The sequence below is a fragment of the Meleagris gallopavo genome, chromosome 10 (assembly GCF_000146605.3).
Source record: "Meleagris gallopavo isolate NT-WF06-2002-E0010 breed Aviagen turkey brand Nicholas breeding stock chromosome 10, Turkey_5.1, whole genome shotgun sequence".
Taxonomy (NCBI): Eukaryota; Metazoa; Chordata; class Aves; order Galliformes; family Phasianidae; genus Meleagris; species Meleagris gallopavo.
In genome coordinates, this window is record NC_015020.2 from 19482119 (window position 1) to 19506844 (window position 24726).

General features: G+C 39.8%; 1 protein-coding gene across 1 annotated transcript; it reads right to left on the minus strand.

Annotated features, from left to right (window-relative positions):
- Positions 1 to 1360: 1360 nt before the first annotated feature.
- On the minus strand, positions 1361 to 24327 carry ITGB3BP (integrin subunit beta 3 binding protein). Its single transcript, XM_019618404.1, has 10 exons — positions 24237 to 24327; positions 23213 to 23273; positions 22156 to 22198; positions 19398 to 19530; positions 16717 to 16780; positions 13642 to 13720; positions 12417 to 12510; positions 10414 to 10473; positions 3956 to 4054; positions 1361 to 2566 (listed from the first exon to the last, which is right to left on the minus strand). The coding sequence occupies exons 1-9, from the start codon at positions 24325 to 24327 to the stop codon at positions 3996 to 3998; spliced, it is 684 nt and encodes a 227-aa protein (XP_019473949.1). The 3' UTR covers positions 1361 to 2566; positions 3956 to 3995.
- Positions 24328 to 24726: the final 399 nt, after the last annotated feature.

The following is a 24726-nucleotide window of genomic DNA, read 5'->3' on the forward strand; positions in this document are numbered from 1 at the left end:
GTTTCGTAGCCACACCTCTCGGTAAGTGTTGCTTTAGCACTGCACAGCCTGCCTGACTTCCCTGCTCTCTGCACATACCAAGCTGTCACTGACATTAGCACATTCTGGGGCTCCTTCTCTGCAGCATCAGTTCTGTGTGTGAATCAGCTGTTCCGTGTGCTTCCAACTGTGTGAGTTATGAACACTGTCAATGAAGTGTCTCCAAGCTGACTATTTCTTCAGTTTTTCCAGCTTTAGTTGTTGTGGAAAAAATAATCTCAGCCAACATTTGACCCAGGGTAGCTAAGACAAAAGGCATTCCCGAATAGTAATTCTAACTTTAGAGGGGGCAGTGCAGCTTATCTTATTTCTTTACCTACGCAGTAATAGTTTGCTGGAAAGCAACAGAACTTAAATGTTTTCACAAGCATTTAGAATTTTTCTGAGGGTGTGTCTCCCAGCGTGGCACACCAGATCTCTGCCACAATCCCTTCTTTCTTTTAGAACACGTAGGCTGAGCGGGCACCGATGTGTATCGGGATGCATACATAGCAATCTTTGTCTGCAGAGCTAAAGCACGCAGCATTCCCACAGCACGGCATGCTGAGAGACTGCTGAAGCTTCAGGAGCTTTTGAAGACCTGCTTCCACTGAAATCAATTGTGAATGAGCAGATTAAGATGGAAGCAGAACTTCACGTTCTAATGAGCCTGTTCTCTTGTGTTCGTCACAAGATCAGGGCAGGGTCCTTCCCACCCGTATAAAAACATTAGTTTTGTGTGTATCTTTTTTCTTTGTCCTTGAGATGGCCTCCAGGGGTGATAAAGTGAGAGTCATCCGATCCACCTTGTGTGGAACTGGAAATGGTTCTTAACAGACCCAGCTGTTTCGGAAAGGCAGAAGCCTGGTACAGGGAGAGGTCAAAGAAACAGTAACTGCTTAAATAGCCAAGGCATGTGCCAGGAGTATTTGCAGCAGGAGCTTAGGGTGAAAACATTGTATTTCCCTAAAAATGGTTAAGCGAGAAATGTCATTGTGATAGGCGAGCTTTGTGTAAATAAGTTACTGCTCTAACTGACTGTCCATCATCACCCCTACTATTCCTCTGTAAAATAACTTTGTTCTGTACAGGTCTTAAGAGAACAGCTTGCTGTAGATGGCATTCAGTTCACTTGCAGGCCCTTAACAGATCAATGATTATTTAATTTTCAGCTGCAAAGGTTACAGTCAGGTTATATAAACTGTTACCATTTAGTCTCACCTATTTATTTTTCCATTATCATGCAAACAATCAGCTGGTGATGCCTATGCAGATAGCAACAACAAAAAGCAGCGCAGACAAATGAGTAACAATTAACTTCTCACATTGAACTGCACAGCAATTAAATGCAAAAGTAATTTTTATTTATTAAAAATTCCCAAAGTCTCAGTACATCCACATTTGACTACATATATATATTTAACCACATATTGTAATGTTTCTTTCTTGGTGTTCTAAAAACTGGTTAGCAAGAAATGATGTTCAATTTTCTGTGTTTTATTGAACTTCACTCTCTGTTCATGTTCAAATTTAAGGGAGAAAAAAAAATTATTCTGGGGAAAAAGTCATTCTATTGCACTCTCACCACAAGAGAGGCTGCACCCACCTAACTCAGCAGTTCAACTTCGAGCATAGTGAACAAAGAGAATATGTTTGATAAAAGCTTCTCTACGTATCATTAAATATGTAACCAAACTAAAATGGTGACCTAAAAAGAATGTCCACAGAGTGCTGTTGTAACAGTGGGCTTGACTCCAGTGCCTCTGTACACTGGGTCAGCATTAGAGAAAGCATCTTTTGTAGATGGCAAATTTGTCCTGAAGTGGCAGCTACAGATGAGTAATTTGTTCGAGTATAAACAAATCAAAGGGTCAGCAATCAGAACCATTCCTTGCATAATAGGGCTTCCTTTATCTTTTGGTCACCATCATCATTATAAAAAGCTGTGTCACCTGTCAAATATAGTAGATTTTTAGGAAGTCTGTTGGAAACCCAGACACAGTCATTTAGATCGTGCTTTGCTGCCTTATTGCTGGTGAGATTAATTGAGCAGCCCCAGCAGGAAGCAGCCATTTCCTAGGGCACCATGCTTTGTGAAGCTTTCCATTGCTCCCTGAAGGCGTGGGGTCCAATGCTTCTCTTTTACAGCATTTTCTTCTCAGCAGTTCTTGCAGGGAATGCTTTACTGCAACTTTTTTTTAAACCAGAGCAACGTAACTATTTTATATTTGCAGTAAGAACATATAGAAGAAAATAGTTAATATTCCATGCAGCAGTAAATCTAGATCAGCGTTCTGTACACACGCTGGGATAAAATAACCACAAAGAAATGTATTATTTACATTGAGATTATCTGGTTGTGCACATTGTTAAGTTTAAATAGATGCCAGAAATTTTATCTAGATGTGCACCTGCCTAGCACAGCGAGCAATCCCTAACTGGTATTTGCAGGGGAGATAGGCTTACAGTTGGTCCTTCTCTCCTTTTAAGTACAATCAAGCAGATGTAGAACTTTGGGTTGATGTGGAATGCATTTTTCACATAATGCCTGTGGGGAGATAAGGAATGACTAAAATAAATTGCAGTTAGACAACATCATCATCATTCATATGATCTGCTCACAATTATAGTTCTGTCCTGTGTCCAGCAGCAGCCTCGCTGCTCAGAAAATAGATGCACACACATCCTAAGGCAATGCAGGCCAACAGATGGTCTCTGCTGAACTGCAGTAACGTTTGGAGTTTTAAGGAAATGCTGTATTCCTATCTACAGAAAAAAGTTGAATAAATAACGGTTAAAGAATTGTTTAGCTATCACAGCTATGTATTTGTAAACATAAGAAAGCAAAGGGCTTCAGTGCACTGAGCCTCACAGAGCTGGGCTCCAAAGGGGGGAGCTGCTTTGGAAGGAGTAGGGAATCACTGGATAAGCAGCTGGGGTGACAGCACCTTGTGGCCAAGCACGGCGTGAAGCTTTTTTTTTTTATTTTCCTTCCTAGTTAATGATGGTTGTGAATACAATTTAACCTTTACTGAGAAGCAAAACATGTATATGACTTCACCCCCACACTAGCTCAGTTGTACAGCTGGTAGGAACTGTACCTCTGCTTCATATACCTCAGTCACAACTAGAGTGCTTCAGTTCTCCATAAGGAGAGATGTTCTTATGCTGCAAAGGGAAACACTACAACCTGCAGGTGTTCTCCCCTGCAGAGACTTCTTTGGCTCACAGAGTTTATGAAACACACGAGCAGGCAGTTTTTCCATGCATGGGTAACACCCAGTGACAGACAAGGTCAGCCTCTAACTGGGCTTTTCTCACAGCACTGCAAAAGGACAAGCAGCCGGAGAAAGAATTTAGAAACCCTTAAATACGACTCGAGGTGTCTGTTAGGGCATTGTTTTATGCCTCCTGTTCTGGAAATGCTAAGAATGAAACATTCACAGGATGGGAGGAGGTGACCTGTTGTTTTGCAGAGGCCTTGTATAAATTTGCACATTCAGTGGCACCTCAGGATGCTTACATCTCACACTATGATAACTGAATGCTGGAGGTGCGTGGGGTCTCCATGATGTCCCTTCCCTGTACCCCTTCTGCCTGTTTGTCCTTTTCCTGTGCATTCATCTTCTTGGTGAGCTGTAAGGAGTAACTCATGGCAGCTCAGAAAGTGTTATTTGCTGCAATGCACACATTTTTGTATTTTGTTTACATGTGTTACAGCTGAATTGCCATTCTTTGCAAGTATCCAGTTAGAGACTGACAGTGTTGGCAGGGAGAAATGCAACCAGGTGTTTTAGAGTGGGATAGTTTTTTTAGTAGTTTCAACATGTCAACATTTCTCCCATCAAACCATCCCAGTTTTGATTGCAAGCTTATATCATAAATCACTCTGCACATGTTTGAAAATAGCATGTCTCAGTCCTCAGGGTTACGGTACCTGTGTGCAGCAGCTGGTGAAGTTGCACAGCAGACAGAGGCTACAGAGAGTCGAGGAGCAGCTGCAGGAAGGCAGAGCTGCTGGCTGGCTGAGCGTACTCTGCAGGGGAAGAAAATCAGTGTTTTGTGAGCAGAACAGTGGTGTTTGTACAGAATTGGTGAAAATCTCCACACAAATATGAGTTAAGTGAACTACTGCAATAGTTACAGAACTCTTTACTTCATATTGTACATAAAAAATCTGTAAGGTCCGTAGACATGGAAGGACCATAAAGAGCTGGGATTGCAGGAGAGGAACAGCCATCCCTGAATCCCCTGAGGAGATGGCAAACAGCAGAACCTACCTGAGCCCTGCTGGCTGTGCCTCCCTCAGAGCGGTTAAGCGCGGGGCAGAGCAGGTGGCTGGGAGAAGGGCAGAAAGAACTCAGGGAATGGGAACATAAGGGGTAGGAAGCAGGTGCCTTTCTGGGTGGCTCTGCAGCAGATGATCAGCGCAGGGCTCTGCTGATGGTTCACACCGTGTTTTGGTTCTACCATCACAAAAGGGTGAGCACAGAATTCAGAATTATTTGCAATATATTAAACATACTGAGGACCACAGGCATATTTACAGTGTTTAAAGCTAAAAAGACTTCCTATGAGGAAAAGGGCTGCACAGAACCCACAAAGATGCATCAAAGCCAGTAAAGACACGAGTGATGGCAAGGACCGTGCTGTGATTTCTTGGCTGCAGGTGGTGTGACGCAGCAGCCCTGCCTGCAGTTCCAGCAGAGGTGCCAGTGACGTTACATGGAGCAGGTCACAAATCCTAAACTATATCTCTTAAGATTACTCCCAAAAAAACATCCAGCTCAACTTTGCCTCAGGTACAACTTTGTGGCATTATAGCTAATAAACACCCTTTGCTTATACAAATTGTCATCAAAAAACTCCCACCAGCTATCAGTTAGAATAGGAAGCTCTCCAATCTTGTATGACAAGCTGCCCAAGGAGGTTGTGGATGCCCCATCCCTGCAGGCACTCAAGGCCAGGCTGGATGTGGCTCTGGGCAGCCTGGGCTGCTGGTTGGCGACCTGCACACAGCAGGGGGTTGGAACTGGATGATCATTGTGGTCCTTTTCTATGATATGATTCTATGACAAGCAACAGAAAAAAAGACTGAGAGGTAATTACCAGCCACTGTTCTTTGGCTTCTTCGTGCTAAATGCAACTAATTCAGAAGTCTTGACGAGGCCTTTACTTGCTGACAGCAGCATTCACACTTCATAGGACCTAAAGAACCCATACACCCAAGCAACCATACTGAGAGTAGTGTGTCACTCTGAGAAGGTATCTTTAAAAATGAAAGCTGCCCAGATTCATGGAAAACTTTGACTCTGCTTTTTGTTCTAGATGTATACAATGATAGCACACTTCAGTGAGCCATATTTACAGTAATACTTATACAGATGGCATTTAGATATTCAAAGAGTGAAAAAAAGTATATTATTTACTTTCAGATGGTCACAGCAGTTCTTTGGGTGAGCAGTTTATTTGGTGAGCTCACAATGGTAATGTGTTGCTCAAAAAGCTCCTAAACCCATAGCAAAACAAACAAAACAACCCTTCCTTCTCTCAGTATTTTACATGAGGAATCCATGTGTTAAGCTCAAACGCATCCAAGCACAGAGAGCAATATCAGCCAAAGTTCCAGCTGAAAGTCTGCTGTGCCTGCAGCAGGCGGGCTGGGCAGGGCTCTGTGGAGCGACAGGAGGACAGGTCAGCATTTTGGGGCAGCTCAGCACAGGGCAGCACCCCAATGGTCACCAAAAAGCCCGGCCCCAGTGCCAGCAGGCCGACTTCCCTGCCACCTCCTGCCCCAACCTGCTACAGCATCAGCAGGGCACAATCCCAGGTTTCTTCTCCTACTTCCACTACTGTTCTTTCCCAAGTTTGGCTGCCCTAAAACATTTGCAGATCTAAAAAGCAGAGAGAAAAAAAATGTCCACCTGTCAGGTGATATAAAACCAATCTCGTACTAAATGTGCCAGAATAATTTTTCTCCACCTCAACCACAGTTAAAACCGTCAGTCTATTCATTACTGTCTTTTTATAGTATTTTTATTTAATAAAACCTATTAAGACTACCATACAAATCTCTTTACTTATGCTTTTATCTTTTAACTGATCAATTTTTATATTGCTGACATCCCTTCTTCACCATTTGCTCATTTAAAAATTCATAGTATATGAGCTATGTCTCTGGAGAAAACGTCTATAAAATTTGTTACAGCTGGCAAATGTGTATGAGTCAGTGATAGCACATGACTAAATGCTTCACAGAAAATAAAATTTGTTTCTGTAGTAAGCAGAACTGTTTAAATGTTATTTATTTTTGTGTTTCAAAGAAAATATATTGTGAAGTGCTGCATTGATTTAATACGCAACAATGTCTGTGTACACGCTGTACCAGGAAAATTTATGAAACCTTTGCACAACTCCTTTAATTGAATTTTCCAAATCTCTCACCACACACAAATAATCAATATCTTCTGCAGAGAAAACCAGTCAGAATTATTACAGTCTTTCTTTTCAATTTTGTTGTCATCAGCACATACAGAGCACCTGGATATTTGTAACGTCTGGATAGCAAGTTATTTACACCTCTTAAACATATAATTGCTTCTAAGTGAGTCCAAACTAATGTTTCTTTTCTTTTTATTTAAAATAATTATATTCATGGGAGAAAGCAGTATTTATTCTCATGCAGGAGTCGCTACACGTAGCTGTTGAAAGTACTACAATGCTTTAATTTTTCATTAAACTTAATGCTCCAAAATCTAGATCCGCTAGAATTAAAAATTAATGGCTATCAAGTCTATAAAAAGGTACATAGGAAAATAGAGAGTAAACACGAGTGTGAAATTCATGAATAAATGCGGTCGACACCTACATATAAAATGCAGGCTGACAGTTCTATGCGTACATAGCGTCGGGGCCTGTAGTCGTATGTCTCATGTGCATTTCTGTATCTGCCACCAAAGTTAATAGCTTAATATTTCATCTGCATTGCAGAAGATGTTAAATCATGGGAGAGGTTTGTAAATTGCCCCCTTCTACCCAAAAAGCTTATCACGCTGCAAGCTCAGGCCCAGGCACTTCTTAAATCTCAGACTGTTTCTAAAGGTGCACTCCTAAGGCGTGGGTCCCATCCAGCTGAACGTGCCATGGGAGCACGGCCAGCAGCCCCTTGCCTTTCAGCAGGGCTCCTTCAGTAGATGAGGCTGCTCGCCTGCACTGGGCAAACCACAAGCACTGCACTTTTTGGATAGCAGCCTAAGTTGGTTCCTGTTCTCTCTTCTAACCTGCAAAGGACGTTACGAACTGAGAAAAGGGCTGCATGCACGGACTGAGAACGCATGTGCCAATGTGCCTGAGCAACAGGTTTTCACCCACAGAGTGGTATAACTTAAAGACATAACTTGGATTTCATTGAAAGGATCTTGACCTAAGCTAAGAAACTTCTTTTTGTGTCAGCATGAACAGCTTTTCCCAAACTGATTAAAGAACTGAAATTCAGAAGCAAATTTATTCTCCTTAATTTGAAAATGAGGCAGAAATATGTTGTAAGATGGATTTACTTTCACTCACAGCTACCTCCAGCAGGACAGACCCCACCTGTTTAGTTGCTTACACACAAAGACCCAATAGAAAATGACCCAATGTCAAGCTGACATAAATTAGGATGAACTGTGGAATGCTCTATTATTGCCATTCTGTTTTGAGAAGAAACTCTTCTTCTTTTATTTTGCACTGTTTCTGAAATTGAATTGTATGCTTCGTGATGTATACATGGTTCTCTTGGACAAAGAGAAATCCCACAGAAGCAGATCAGAAGGCAGAAGTGTCCAAGAAGTAAAAAAAGGAATGCCTCGCTCCTATGGCTGCAATGTAATTTGTTTTGAGAAGATGACTCTACCAGAAATCAGCGGACTGCAGAACTTGCAGTTGGAAATACTTTCCTGAAAGCCTGAGGATTCGGAGGCAACAGTGACAACTTCAGATCTGCACTGCGAGGCAACTGACAGAACTCTGAAACTGTTTGGAAGAGAATCCCTTAATACAGAAAGCCAAGTTTCCAGACGAGCCCAGATGAACCAGTTTAGACTTCCTGCACAAGAAAATGAACTTTAACAACAGGTCTCTCCATTTTATTGCCTTTCTACGTAGCCCAGAGAGTTTTAAATTAGAATTAGATTATCCAGCTGTATTTTAAGCCTAAAGCAGGGCGTTGTTTAGGAGAAAAAAACTTGTATCTCTGTGCTTTTCGTAGAAGTATTTGCAGCTAAGGCTCTTGGACTAACAAAGGTGTTTGCCTGCTCAATGAGAGCACAGTCATGGAGAGTTTTTGCATGAATTTGAGCAGATTAAACTGGCTGCAAAGAAAAACAGTCTTCTTGCCTTGTGGCAAACAAGGTCCGAGTGCCATGCTTCATAGCTGTTCACAAAGGTCAGCGTTTTCAATGCCTTCTTTGCAAGGGACAGCAATACTGGGCGGACAAGCACAGTAGTACCTGGTCCCTAATCTCTGCAGTTGGCTTTCATTGGTAATCTCAGTTGGGTTAGATCAAAACCCATCTAGTTAACCCTGATCCAGTCTCCTGGAGAGCAGTCACTCATGTTTCAAAGAAGCAAACTTGAGGCCTTGCATTACAAGCAAATGGAAGTTAGGAACGTTTAGAACTGAACTTAGTGGGGATGATCATATGTGGCACTGGGCTCGTCAGGGCAAACAGAGACAAAAATAAAGGGTTTTCTTATTTGACTATTAAGACACAGCCTGAAAATAGTTTTCCTGTTTCCTTCCTACACAGCGAATATTTGATCTTCTCTAACACTCCCTTACTGTTTCTTACGCAGACAGCAGAGTCATGGACATGATTTATGTCACTGTTTATTTTTTTGGGTAACAGAAATTATTAATATAATTTGTACAAACCATTTTAAATAGCTTTCCTTTGTAGAACATTATCTTCACTCCTCCAAACACTGAAGTGATTAAATTTTCCTTTAAAATATGCATATCACAACCTACACATTCATTCTCAATACACATAAAGCATGTTTTGGACTGCAGCATACTGACTAGATTTCATCTCTTGGCAGCTGCATTACAGTTTGCTTATATTCTATTCAAAAACATTTTGTTTACTGTAAATGCTAGTCATGGACAAACAATGATGGCATTTTTTATGCTGGTCACACAAAATGATATACTGAGTCCTGCATAATGCTGCCCATTGAGCAAGGAATGTTTTGTATTAAGTTGTTTTAAGCAGAGGTTGTTTATGTAAAGTAAATAAATTTCATGCCTCACCATGTGATGATAATGTGACATTCCATCAGTATCAAGCCACAGAATAGTCATAGGTTTTAAATTTTGAGCATAACTAATTACAAATAATTACAGAAAACCACATCCAAAATTAAAAGGCAAAGTAAAGCATCTCCAAATGCTTTCTTTTTATCTCAGAACTATTGGCCTCTTCTACTTCTGTGTTTTCGAGACTGCAAATAAGAAATTATTCTTTATTAAAGCAAAACTGACATTTGAAACGTCATCAGAATTGGTCAACTTGAGGTCATATTCTATTTCCCATCATGCTTTTCCCAAATACTTCATTCCTTCTCCAATAAGACTGAACACTGGCGACGTGTTTGGTGTTACAGGCTGCTTTTTTACACCAAGAATCATTAAAGAGCAGGGCACAAGGAAGCAGAGGCTGTACTGATCTGCAGTGGCCCACAGCGCTCAGCACCACCACTGCCTGATAGTGGCTGTGCTCTTTGGAACAGAAGGACAAGAGGAGTCTGAGCACCACCCCCCACCACCTTCCCTTAGCCAAGGCACTGAAGGGGCTGTGTGGGCCACGTGAGATTAAGTGCCACCAACTTCAAATATTTTCACAGGCCTAGTTATGAGGAAACCTAATAGCTGGGATTTCACAGTCCCCTGGAGTGTGCTAAGTACCTCCCAGTACATACAGGGTGATAAAGGTTCTGCTGCAGACAGCGCGTGTTACTTGGCTTATATACTCCAAATGCGAGAGAGGAGAGTGAGAGAGAACAAAGATAACTTGGATGTATGAAGGGTAGGGAAAGACTCAAGAGCCTGACTGCACTGAGTTCTGGATCGTGCCTCAAGTGCAGGCTGTTAATGAGACACACTTTTATGGAGGAATACTCAGTACAACAAAATAGCTGAAAAGATGAAATTTCCAGTTGAACAGTGCAAGAATTTAGGCTGAGCTGCAAGTTCAGAAGAAATACATTTGATTACTGCCACTTTCATACGCTAAAATTACCAAACTTACTTCAGGAGGAAAGAACTAAGAAGGAATCAACTAAAAGGAATCATCAACACGTCTGTTATGTGGAAGTTACAACATTGGTTTGGTTTTGGTTTTTGTTTCTCAGTACCTCGGGCAGGAAGTTGTCCGTGGTTCCTTTTAAACAGCTGCAGTTCTTCTGCTTGGCTCACTAGTGAAGAAAGAAACCTACAATCAATAAATGATACCCCAGAGATTTCAAGGAAAACAATACCAATGCTTTCTTATTCATTTGTGAAGCACTTCTATTTTCCTTCACGTGATTAATAAAAAGAAAAACACCAGGTGTATCTATCGATTGCTAAAAAAATTAACAAAAAGTCGAGAAGAACATAGTTTTGAAATGTGCTTACAAGCCTTGTGTTACGTTTTGCCCCCATTTTTATCTTCTACTGTTGACACGGGACTTTGTTCTAATCCAGAGAGTGGGGGGAATGAGGATTCTTTCCCATTTCGAAGGCAACAGGAAGCTTAAAGAAACAGTGCACATAATAAAGTGCCAACAAGAGGTCTGACATCTCATTTGCAACCTTCTCCTGGATGCGATGGTTGTACTGTCCTATCCACGTGTAGGGTAGTAATGTAAACATAGACTGTTTTCACAGAGCTTCATTTTGTGTAAGAAAGCCTCTGGTTATCTGCATGACAGTGGGAACGAGCACGGTGTATACAAATGCAAAATGAAATCTGAATGAGCATTGGAATACAAGGCAGGAAAGAAATGTTAATTTAAACAACAGTAGTGCTGGAATCGTGTGGTGCATACATTCCACAGCTGGGGTGCATACACCCCGTGCATTAGAGGAGTCTCAGTGATTTTTGGTCAGAAAAATCTCGCGGCTTCCAAATGCAAACATAAGCAGCAGAGTCAGCCAGCTGATTTCTGCTCTCCTGCAGTGAGTTCCAGCATTAGGCTCTGCAGGTAAGAGAGCACCCTGATGGGTTCTGGAATAATATATACCAGCAAAACATCACATTTGCTGCAGGATAAAAAACTTTGTATGCTTATCATCTTTCAATGCATGTCCCATGAGTGAACACAGTGACTGAGCATATGTAGACAGTGTTTATATTTCCTTGTCAGCTGGGAACTAAATTATGAGGTTAGTGCAAAAAGCCCAGAAGATCAGTGTTATATAGGTGAACCTTGGAGGAGAAGCAGTCATCAGGTAAATACAGTGTTAGACACACACCTGCATCATAAACATGCCGTGTGAATATGGATGCTTTCATGCTGCTGTGAAAATTAAGGAACAGACTATTCCAAGGCACAGAGATCAAGGCCTGAGCAGCACAACAGAACTCCTTGGTGCCTGCAGCTGGTTTGATCGCTAAGGAAGGACCAGAGAGTTATTTTTTCCTTTGGATAACCGGCAGCATTTTTTGGCTGTTACCTGTAAGTCAGCAAGGAATGATAAGGGTTGGGTGTGGTTTTGTTTTTTTCTTGCATTAAAATACTTTCCTACAACATACTCGCTTTCTAACTGCAGAGGCTGCTGGGAACTTAAGTACAAACGCTCTTCCTGCTGCTGAGGATTCAGAAGTCCCAAAAACCTCTGGCTTGGAGTAAGGATAAAACTTTCCTAAAACAAACACGCGTAAAAGAAAATCTTTGACTTTCTGAGTTCCTACGACAGATGTGCCATCGGTAAGGTGCCCCTCTCCCAGCACAATAAGCATCTGGTATGTCCATCATTTAAAGACAGATGAATAGCAATTTTTAAAGCCTGGAAACCTATATTCAGCCTAATCCTTCTAACAGGCAAACAAACAAAACAACTTCCTTCCAAAAAGAGAAGAAAGGCAACGCAATCAAAGTGCAAACGTTTAGCCTAATCACTAGCTAAGTGCCCACTAAGTAGCTAACTATTTACATGAGAAAAGCTGTTGCTCTTCCAAGTTTTTCCTCTCCACCTGCGGCTGAGTTAGAAGTGTGTGTCTTTGGGGTTGCCTTTCTTTTATGTCCCCATTGGGTGCACAGGGACGTTTAAGGTGTATTTACTCTGACCACAAGAATTCACGCGGCAGAGGCCGGCAGTACAACACTCCATTCTAACACAGCGGCGTATAAATATTGTCGAAAATCCTTCTTACTTAGCGCTTGGGTTTTCTGCACTTCAGCGCTCAAGATGCAAGACGGGTCGGAGACACCGATGATATTTTCCAGCTCTCTGCTGCCCTCTAAAGCCTGGAAAAAAAACCATAATAAGATCGTTAAATCTCACTCCCAACCTACCTACACAGCTTATGACAAATTTCGAAAAGAAAGAACTTGAGGGATACTTTTCTCAGTACTACACGAGACTTTCTCTTATAGAGCGAGCGGGATTAAGGAGTTGAAGGGCTAAGAGCATGTGTTACTTTTGAAAACGGCATTCAGGTGCCTCTGAAAGAGTTGCTTAAAAATCTCCTGTTATTTACGCTTCATTCAGAAGTCTTCAGCTGTTTAAACAGATTAACACTTGATCCCCAGGAAAGCAATCTCGGAGCATGTACAAGCTTGCTCTAATATGTTAGTAAAAGAGAAATCTGCAAGCATTTACCATTCTATGGAAATATTGAATACCCCCCCAGCATTTCGTGGTAGATCTGAGAAAATACAGTGGCAAGTGAGAAACACAAAGGTTTTCTAAACAAACATTTCCACTATAAGATTTCCAATTATTAGCAATGGTGGATTCGGTTTTTTTTTTTTTTTTTTTCTCTTTTTTTTCTCCCTGTGAATAAAATGCTGTCGGCCCACACATAAATGAAAATAAATGATGAAATGCTCTCAGTATGCTGAACTATTTCAAGAACATTGATATTCGGCAGCTAACCTTGTCCTAAATGTATTCAAGAAAAGAAATCTGAGCAAACCAGAAGAATTATTTGCATTTTAGCATGTATTAAGCAGACTCTATTAAATGATGATACATTAGAGGTAAATTAAATAGTACAATCACTTCAACACAAAGGGATATTAAATCTTCAAGGACATATAAATCTGCACAGTAATAATTCACACTGCAAGTTATAAATAGTAGTTGGTAACTACTTCATATGCTTCCATTCATGTACAAAATGAGGAGAGAGACACATTTTAAATAGCTTGCTTGGAAAAGCAACTTCTAATTCAAAAATATGTATCTATTAAGTTGCTTTGTGTGTGTGTGGGCATGTGTCCTCTGTACTTCCAGGCCAACTCTGCTTGGGTTCCAGTATTTTACCCAGTTTTTTCCCTGTTCCTTTAAAGTCAAACGCTGCATTGAAAGTTTTCATTCTTATTTCAAGTTCCATGCTAAAAGCCAATGAAGAAATAACTCGATGTAAATCAGACCTGTAGGCTTGTCAGGTTTTCTCTTGTTTTCAGAATTCTCACCAATGAACTTTTCACGTTGGACTGCAAGGCTGCAAACCTGCATGTGAAGGTGAAACAGTTGCCATTAGCCACAAAGCACTGCAAAAAACCAGTGTTTACAGTGTATCCAACAGCTCCTTAACATTGTAACAGGATGGATGTAAATAACCTGAGAACCAACCGGCTACCAAACCTGACTGCGCCATACAGCATCAAATACAGCTTTAAATATCTATATTGGAAGTGCCAAACAGATGTATCCTAATTTCAAGCATAGAAACTCAGGTTCAGTCATCAGGATTTCTTTACAGTCACACAAGATGACAGCGGTACAAACAGGAATGTGACTTGTTGGTACCATCACACCTACTACCCACAAATACATTTATTGCCAGTGGAAATACCAGACTTTGTTATCTGTAAAGGAAATTAAGATCATATTCCATCAGATTAGATCTAACTTCAGACTTCAATGAATGATTGAGGGTTTGCACTGAGTATTCTTTAAAAAGAAGTCCCACCATGAAGGTTTAAGCAAGGTTCCCCTGCAATGCACGCAAATCAAGTGAGGCAACAGGAATCATCTACCTGCTGCTTTTCCCCATAAAAGGGAGAATCACACTCATAAGAAACCCTAAATCCAGTATTTAGGAAAAAAGAAAGTCTGTGGAAGCTCACACAAATAGCAGTGTGTAGGTGTTCGTTTTTAAAAGTGTTTTACTGGCATGTTCCTAACTGCTTGTCTTTCAAACACTTGCCTTTTTTTTTTAATTAAAAAAAGAGCATACTGAATTATTGAATGCCAACATTTAAATGTTAAGGAATACCACGATTACATAAATCCTCCTGCAAGCTCAAGGTTACTGACACTGTGAAATGAGTCTGAGTGTTGACCAAGGGAATTACTGGTTCCCAAGAATAAAATGAAAGCTCAGATCCACACAGACCACCATCCCAAAGCAAAGCAAAAAGCCCTTTTATTGGAGTCTGCAGCTTTCCAGTGCTATAACTGTAAGATGTTTTTATCTTTCATTTTAAGTATTTCTTTTTTACAATCCAGCATACCACCCAGACAGTGCTGCTGCCTGGCAGGCTCCACCACTAAGAAGATACTTCCTGTCCTACAAGGAAGGAATTTCAACCTGATGGTGGGGGAAGTTTCCATTTCAAGACAAACAAACAGAGAAGCAAGCACATCAGCACCACAACTGGAATGATCAAACGGGAGAGTTACAACTTTAAGTGTAAGTAATTATTTGAACAAATGTCACAAATATTATTATTAAAAAGCAATGGATGCATTAGTGGACGTAGTTCTGAGGTAATTTTTATCTGGGACATCAAATACAGTGATAGAAATAATACAAACAACAGAATACAGGAGCAGAATAACAGATGCATACTTGAACATATGATGAAAGTAACACATTCAGGTACAAAAGCCCAACCTTCTAATGCCAGCTTGCCAACTAGCCTGCAGAAATACTGCCCTAGCAAGGTGATTCTTCCAGTGCCACCAATTGCAGCACAGCAGTTGCACTCTGCCTCCAGTTTCAACTCGTCTTAAGGTAAAGGAATACAAGGAAAGAACAAAGAAGTGTGCTGACAAAGCAGTGCGTGGCAATAGAGGCTGCCTTATGTTGGGAGGTAAGTTCTTAACAAGGACAACTGCAATAGCAGGAAATTCACCTCAGGTATTTTGAAGAGAAATCTTCCTAACCTACAGACATGAGAATTTACATAACAATTGGATGCCCAGGAACTGGGCCTGAATGAAATACAGGAGAGTCACAATACACAGAATGAGAATAAAGCAGATCAAGTTGTAGAGGAGAGGTGAAGACATGCAATAACCACACTGAGGCTGAGCTGTGAAGGAGGCTTTAGGAGACAGATATCAAAGATGGACGTCGAGGACATCAGAGGACAAGCTGCTGAACCACCAGCTGAACAGGTAGAATAACACAGAAGGTAAGATTAAAAGAACAACAGTGCAGTCCTGGTGAATGCAATTTTGGTCAAGTTCAAATAATGGAGAAGGTTATGGGAATACTGAGGATAAAGGTTATGGGAATACTGAGGATAATGTGTTTATTGGATAACTTCCCAAGAAATTGGAAGGCATCCTCTATACAATCCAACACACAGAGATTCACAGTTTTCCCATGACCAAGTTTGATCACAGTAAAAACAAATATTTGCTTTGCCCAGCTCCTTGGGATGGGTGTGTTTGTTTGGCAGGGCACACAAATAACACAATAACACACTTACATGGCACCTGGCTGCTGGCATAGAAAAAAAATCAGTTCACATTTCAGCTGTAATTTGGCAATGTTATAAACAATTCAGTGTTTCTCATAACAGAAAGATTGAGTAGTGCTAATAGCAAGAGACACCAACAGCCTCACCTGGAACAAGTGTTTGTCATTTCTCCTTCCTCACATCTGTCAAGCTTAGGAAAGCACTTTTATCAGATACCTTGCCCAAAACATTTATTAGTGTTTTAGTAAATGTGGACTGCTCCAAGTCCAACAATCAGAAGATTATGGCTTAGAATAAGATTGTGGCAGAAAATACAAGAATTTTAAAAGATTCTGCCATGCAAATGTGAAGTTTTGTCATCGTTACCTGTGATCAGATCTTAACTGAAAAGCATCCCAAGGTTATTTTACCTTCATCTTTGGATGTGTATGACTCCAAAAATAAGGTAAAGAAGGTGTGTTTTCAGGAGAGCCTGGATAGGCAAAGCATACTTTTAGAGAGATAGCTTAATTGTGATACCTCATTATGTAGTACCATGGACATGACTCCTGTAACAGGCAGTGCCATCTGCCTCGTGCTGCCATTGAGACAGAAGTGTTGCTTTGCATTAACCCTGCATAAACCCTGCATTAATCCGTACCCACAGCCCTCCATTCAGTACCTTCAAATATCCAATCCTCAGCAATTACAGATATGAAAAATAATCACTATTAATTTAATTCTATATGAAATATGAATCCTGCCCAGGTGAAAATGACAGCACTGCACCCACAAAGCACTTTACACACTTACGCATCCTTCACTGTTTGAGGCTGCCCTCTTCTGGATAATCTGCTTTCTGACGTAGTTTCACCTCCTAGCAGGTTTACAAGAAGGAAAAAAAACAACAATGAGAAAAATAAAATATTAACCTTCGGAAGCACACGACAAGCTGCTAATATGAACACTGGCTGCTGAATGATCTTTCAGGAAGATTATGTTTCAATTATGAAGCAGGGCAGATTCCTCAGTAATGAAACACCCTACCTTGACTATAAATTATTCTTTCATAATTTGACCTCTCATCAGATCACATGACATTCATATTTGTGGAAATCTTGGGATTATCATATTGACAACTGTAAGTCTGTGTAATTCTGACACAGTTTCTTTGTTCTACATGTCAGTTTTTTCTATTATCTGCCTATGTGCAGCACAAAGCTTTACCATGAAATACCCTAATAACTGAGCAATGTAACCCTCACTTGCCTTTAATAAGAAATGCTGGGCTCCCAGCTCCATCTGGTAAACAGCTACAAGGAAATAAGGTGCAAATTATTTCCAAGGACTCTGACACACTGTATTGACAGTATAATGTTCTAGCTTGTCAAATGATGGGGCATGATAAATCATACCCCACTTGCCATTGCTCTGCATGTCGAGTCCTATTTCTGTATTTCAGCACTGCTATGTTTTGTAAGGGAACAGGAATAGGTTATTGCCACAACAGCCTGTTCCCATGGCTTTATTAACAAAACCTCAACTAACACCTGATTTACAAGTGATATCTATTGAAACAGCACAACACTTAAAATATAAGTGTCTTTTCAGAAGGAAAAGAGAAATAGTGGGTTTAAAAGGACAATTTGTAACTGTGATATAAGAGGAAGTCAGCTCCATAATCCTGTAGCCATATGAATATGGGGGGAAAAAAAGATGCTAGTACTAAATAACTGAATAATGATCCATCTCAGTGTCAGCTATGATCATGTGATCAGTCTTCTCATGTTTCCTCATGTCCATATTTATTAATGGCATGGAAATATGGTATGCATTCACCTTTCCATTGACATCCTAATAGACGTCCATTTTAGTACGAGACATTTTGCTCCATTTTTTCTTTTACCTAAGATACAAGGCGTGTAATGCAAATACAGAGCTGCTAAAAGTTTTAAAACTTGTAATAGAGTCAGACAGTGTATTACAATGTGTTGAGTGGCAGAAAGGCATCTGACTGAAACTAAACAAAAGAGTCACTAAAGCCAGAAATCAGATGTAGGGAATATCCAAGAGAACATATATAAAGAGCCGCAGTATTTTTAATTTTGTATTTGACTGCTACCATCATAAACAATTCAAAGCTTTCTGCAAAGCTAAGGTTTAAAAGTACAGGCAGATATCTGCATGGGAACCATGAGATCGCAGCCAGAACCAGTGATTGAGCACCTGGTGAAGGAGCAGGGCCAGCCCTGGGAGCACAGGTGTGAGCAGTCCACTTGTGCAGCCCTGGGCCCACCCCTCCCTAACCTCATTTAAGGGCTGGCAACTGAAAGAGAAGTATCTCTACTTGGAGATCACCTTGTTTGGAGTGTTCAGTGAGCCCTAATCCTTGGAAAGGGGTAAGCAATTCTTTCTTTATTCTCAAATTGTGAACTCTACTTTTCTTGGGTGATCTGCAACTGGTTAACAGCAATTTATATCTGTTTCTGCCTATCCAGTCAGGTTGAAGTATAGTTTGATACTGCACAGGCAGCCATGAAATAAAAATGGGCCAACAAAAAGACTTAACAAGAATTGATGGCTAAAAACTAAAGCCAGACAAATTTAAAATCAGCCCAGAGACTTTGTTTTAGTTAATAACAAAGGTAACTGAACAAGGAATGTGATGGATTTTTTTATTATTATTTTTATTTTTTAATATATACTTGAAGTCTTCAGAGAGAGACAACCACCTCTGGGAGCTGGCCTAGCATCTAGAGTGCTCACCCAGAGTTTGACCTCAGGACTGAAGGATGTGGGTTCAAGCCCTGTTTTGGCAACCAGCTCCTAGAAGGTGAATTGGAACTAAATGACTTTTACGTTCCCTTCTAACCCAGCTGTTATGATTTTGATAGGACTTGCATTACAAGGAAACAAAAGCTCATGGGTTTTATGTGGAAAAGATAAGTGTCTTTGTATTATTGCTCTAATAAGTAACACTAGGTGAGTTAATGGTTCCTTTACACTGAAAACCTATGACATCCATACAAGCAGGTTATTCTACTGAAAATATACTTCATAGTTTGCTTGCATCAAGAGTTGTCTGTGGAGATATGTCTAAAATGAAAATGCTATCATTATGGAAGGGCATATTTTCTGAGCACTCATGACAGTCAGAATTCTGTTAGCTTAACTAAAAACTGCCTTACTCTGAATAACTATGTTAACAACTACATAGAAGGAAGCAAAGGAGGGTTAGACTAACTCAACTTCTCTTTTACATTTGATCTAATAACATCTACATCACTTTCTCAGTTCTGAGAGTTATGGAAATTCAGTATGTATGCATGAATTTATTTTACTGGCATGAACAAATAAATCTGTTCCTCCATCTCAAACTGAGAAGCTTTAAGACAAAAAAGAAATCAAACATACTGCATGAGACACATAAATCACTAAATCAAGCCAATAGCCAGAAAAATGTTGCAATAAGAAAGGCAAGATGTTCAACTAACCATGTGATAAGCCGTTTCTGAGATCCTCTGCGTTATGACTTGAGGGAGATGAAAATGGACTTATCTGGCGTGTTCCTGTTGTTGGTGAATAGTTTAGCTGCTGCTTCTTGGCTGAAGGGCTTGCTTCAACTGGCTAACGTAGTAGAAGACAAAAGAATCTGGATCAATACTGGCTAAAGACAGAGGAGTTCCTATATCCACCTGAAGTCACAAAAGTTACAAATTTTTCATCTGTAAACTAAATACATCCTTGCCTCTGTTTGTCTTATCACCAGTGCTACGTATTGCATCCCAAATCAGTCAGAGTCTCTCTGAAATCTATTTGATGAGAGAGATTTCTAAGTAATTCCAAGCTTTATGTACTTTTGCTTATGGGAAGCCCGTCATACACGTGCAAACATCAGTTTTAGCCAAAAACAAAAAGACAAAGCACACTTCAATCATTAGCCTCCTTGTTTTCATTAAAAAAAAAAAGGTACATAGCTTCTAAAGATTCAGATATGCCAGAATATGTATGTACATACATGTAGTATTTAAACAACAGTCAAAAACTGGTGTTATTCTACTGAGAACTTAAGAACATGGGTATTTTTAGTTCCATTAAAAGATAGTGATTTCTACTAATTAAAAACTAAACACAAAGGTCCATTAAAAGAGTCAATTAAAACCAAAACTTTGGCTTAGAATTTCAATATGTTTCATGATACAGAAGTAGCAATTTAATGGTGTACGAGGAATTTTGCAGAGAAGCCTCCATTTCTGAATTATAACCTGGGGGTGCAGTTTGTTCTCTAGATTGCGACTCTGAGAAACTGGGATTTCCCTGCACTACCAACACTAAGAATAAAAAAGTTTGTTCACACACAAAGGGCTTCAGTTCAGGCAAGAACTTGCTTCCAGTTAAGAAATCTAGCAGCTTTATACAATGCCATCAGTGACAATCAAAAAGGAAACATACAGAGAAATAGAACATATGTAGCTCCACTTGTATCAGCTGTATCTTATGCTCTTTGAAATGACTGGTGAAGTGACTCAGGGATTTCTGCACAACTATGAAGCACAGTACCTGACAATACCTCACTGCTATATAACCAGTGATTCAACAACTAAACAGAAATGCACATCACACAGCAAGACAGAAAACAAAGCTTCTGATGACGGCTTTCCTGTTCTTGCCTAGCTCCCATGTCAAGGAGACAGTCAGCAGGTATGTCCACCTGTCCACCACTGCTTCCAAATGAGATCAGCCACCTCCAAAAGTGGACAGTGCATACAATGCATGAGTGATTTCACTGTATTGACATCTGTCGTGCAGAAAATAAGGGGTATTTTTAGATGGTCATTTTTTCCATTGCTTTCCAATATTTTCTCATGGGTTTAAAGAAGAAACAGCAGTGAAACACTGATGCTGGTGGTTTTTTTTGTTGTTTTTTGTTTTTTCCTCCCCCTTGGAAACATAGTACTATCAAAACAAAATGCACCAAGAAAGAGAATGAGAGATTTCTTCAGTTTTTGTTACATCTCCAGACCCTCGGAGGTTGAGGAGCAAATTGATTTGTCTCTATTTCTGCAACTGAAGCAAGGAAAGGAGAGACTCATCACCTTCCCAAACAAGCTGCCTTTTCTAGCAGGTCGAGCCCCATTCTGTACGCAAAACTTGCCTTTAAAGCAGTGAAGGAACTGTGTGTAATTTCAGCTGGACCACTCATCTACAGAAACACTGCTACACCCCAATAAACAGATGCAGAATTACAGTCACAGCTGCATTCTGAGCAGAACAAGTTGGATAATGGTACGTTAAGCTGCTAATTAAATTGCTAATGATTTTTTTTTTAGTGCTATTGCAGAATTTTGCCATCTTTCTTTCAGCAACAACAGAAAAAAATCCTGTAAATTTTAAAAATTGTATATCTGTGTTTTGCTAACAGTGAGACCTCCACGTATGAGCTGTGTGAGCAGTTCTCTTGAGAAGGGCACAGATGTGGAGATTTACTGAGAGCTCATTTACTGACCGGCTATTTCTCCTAATGTACTTTTATACATTTTTTTTCCTTCATCTAAATGCTGCCATCCTCACAAAGACCTCTGTATGGTGTCTGCAGCAACACCCACTGGTGGTGGAAGCAGATAATAAACTGACATATGTCATGGCATGCTGCTATAGCTGCATTTACAAAAAGTAATAGCAACAGTACAATTTTATTTTTATTGTGATAACTGTGGTGAAATTTATTGCAGTGTAAGTACTTCATTGTTTCATTATGCCAGATTAGCTGAGGGAGGTAATTATAGCCTTGACGTGAAAATGCCTTTAATGTTTTCATTTCAATTCTGCAGTTTATAATATGCAGATTACAGCATTATCATAATTCCATATTGTTACATGTACGATTACATGGCAGAACATTTGCTCCAGGATAACGGAGCTAATTTCTAATGAATGATTTCACCAAGTAGCTTAACTCTTTCAGCTCTTGGGTAAATAGTCAGGGCAGCAAAAATATGCCTATTTCTCTCATTATATTCAAGTATTCATGCAGGTACACATTACTTAAGGCCAGGCAGTTGTAGGACAAATGGAACACTACAAATTACGTGCTCACATCTCATCAGTAATTGTGTGCCTTCTTGAGAATTTTCTAGACAAGCACCAATCTATAATATTCATTAACTAATGAGATACTGTATTTATGTACAAATATATGTATACAAGCCTATATACACATCTGACGTTATTTCATACACCAAAAATACTTACGTTCTGTTTCTTAACACTGTCCAACTTCAGCGATCTCTTAGCTCTGCAAGATGAAAATACAGGCAAGTTCTATGGTCATCGAGACACAAAGCTTCTGGGTAGTAAGGTTTATCATCTCTAATTTCAATGACATTTACCTTTCTCATATCTGGAACCTTTTTTAATGCTACACAAGAAAAATATGATCTCAACCAAAGCAAATATATTAAGTAATTAAAATACACTGTAACAAAAGCATTGCTTGTTTAGAAAGATCAAATGTTTCCGTAGGAAAATCCAATTCTCCATTTTTATACTAGAGATAAAAATCAAGACACTGAGGTGAGTTTCAGAGGATGCCAAATATACACTTGTCCCTTAAAAACCATAAACAATGAAAAAATGCAAAAGCATTATTATTTACATACCTTCTGAGCAAGGGTTGAAATCATTTTTCCTTTAGTAGAATTATTAGGCATTTAAAACGCAGGTACAGCCAAGGTGAAAAAAGTGGTTCTTCCCATCATTTTAGCTCTTAACATGATTCAGTGCTACCAGACTATGACTTAACTGGGGAACAGATGCTCTATGTCTTTACAGGTCCCCAAACCGTAAGAAACTATTTTCTAGTCTTCTCCACTATACTGATTCAGGAGCACGCCAAGCTCTCTCTGCAAAATCTGCTCTGCTGAACTGGATGCCCAGCTGTTAATGGCAATGCTAGGAGAGGAAAGCTGAATATTTATAATACTTTATATCGTACAGCTGTCTTCTAAAGAGCAGTCATCAAAATTTTATTGAATGCAGACTAAATGCTCAAAGGAAAGAAAGGTCAACATAAATTAAGACTATTTTTCCCAGAGACAACTGAAACTTTTAAAGTACATTCTTAAATCTTAATGGTTTAAAGCATTACATAAAACAATGAAGAAAAAAATGTAAAATCTTTATAAGAACAGTCCCCAAGGAATATATACTATATCAATTTAAACAAGAAGATTTAGAAATGCATTATATTTCAAGATCTTAGCACAGTTTTCATCTTGGAAAAGAACGTACTGTAAGGAATTAAGATGACCTCATTCCAAACATATCCTCTTTTAATTTACAGTACCACTCCAAAATTGCAAATTTAAATGCTAGAAAAATTGAATGAAAAAACGTCTTTGAAATATAACTCAGGTGAGGGTCTTTTATGTATATTAGATTATAATAATCTCTACTACAAAGAGGAAAAGAGGAGTATTCTGTCTTTTATAAAGCCAAGTAAACAGGTAACGCATTTAAAAAAGTGACTGAAACTCTTGCCAAAGGGCAGTCAAAGCTGTAGCAGTTTGATGGAATTCTTTACAATGTATTTCTTTATTTAACACCAACCCACGTTGCTTAAGGAATACAGACTCCATTACATCTTCCGCTCTGGTGGCAGCAGGGAAACATATTTATTAATACACCTACTCTGAAAGGCTGCTCTAGGGACCGATGTATTTGCATGTTACGCTAAGGCACGTTATGATGGAAGTTTTTATGACAGACTTCCAAAAGAGCTGGAAGCCAAAGTAAAGGAGAATCTAGACCCAACGTAGCTGCAGGAAGAAGATAAATGAGAAACTATGTGAAAATCATGCTAAATTATAAATTGGAAAATTTCTTAGGGAGAAAGTTGTGGATCGGTGGAGACTATGTTATTTAAAGCCTGTCAAATATTGCATACAGCAATAGAGTTGAAGACAGTCCCAATTGCCCTCTACTGGCTTGCAAAACCCTGCAAACACCCAAAGCCATGATGCTGAAGAAGCAGCCTCAGTCCAGACAAGCACTTTTGCTGGAAGGAGCTGTATGGGGACAGCTTTGGCTTCAGGTCAGCTTAGCTTTGCTTGTCCCAAGGTCAGATCCTGTTCTACTCAGCAGCCCAGTTTGCCTCCAGGCTTCTTTTTAGAGATTGTCTCCCTGATTCTATAAGGGGAAAAGTAAAAAGAGCTCTTGACATCTGTTGTTCGCTCAGAACAAGTTAAAATTTGTGCTTAATCTACATGGACTCCTTGGCTGGGATCATTGAAATAAAACATATCCAAGTTCAGTTTGGTTTATCTTTTTCATACGACTGGAAAAGCCTTGCTGCGGCTCTGGATGAGAATCCAGTGTCAGAGTTTGAACAAGAATGGGAGGCGGAAAGATAACACGTGCAATCATGATACCAATAACTTTTTTACCTCTGCTTCCTACATTCAGATTTGTTCAAAGTTACTTAACGGGATTTATTTTACTCTGTATGGTTCAGAAAATATGATGGCATGTCTTTATAGCTAGCAAGGAACATTTTGCTCACGTTTCTCAGGTTAAAGCTGTGTATTACTGCTATGGTGTATTGTTAATCTACCTTTCTCGGTCGTATTTTCAGTTTCTCACTAATATCCTGTGACTTTTACTCGCTTGTTTCGGACTTCGGGTCCCTTCCAACTCAGGCGATTCTATGGTGCTAAGATTCTTTCGTTAAAAATACCCTAGGGACTACAGCAGTCCGCTCTGAGGCCGTTTCAGTAAGCTCCCTCCTGTGCCCTCCTCAAGACAGAGCTCAGAACCGAACCCTCC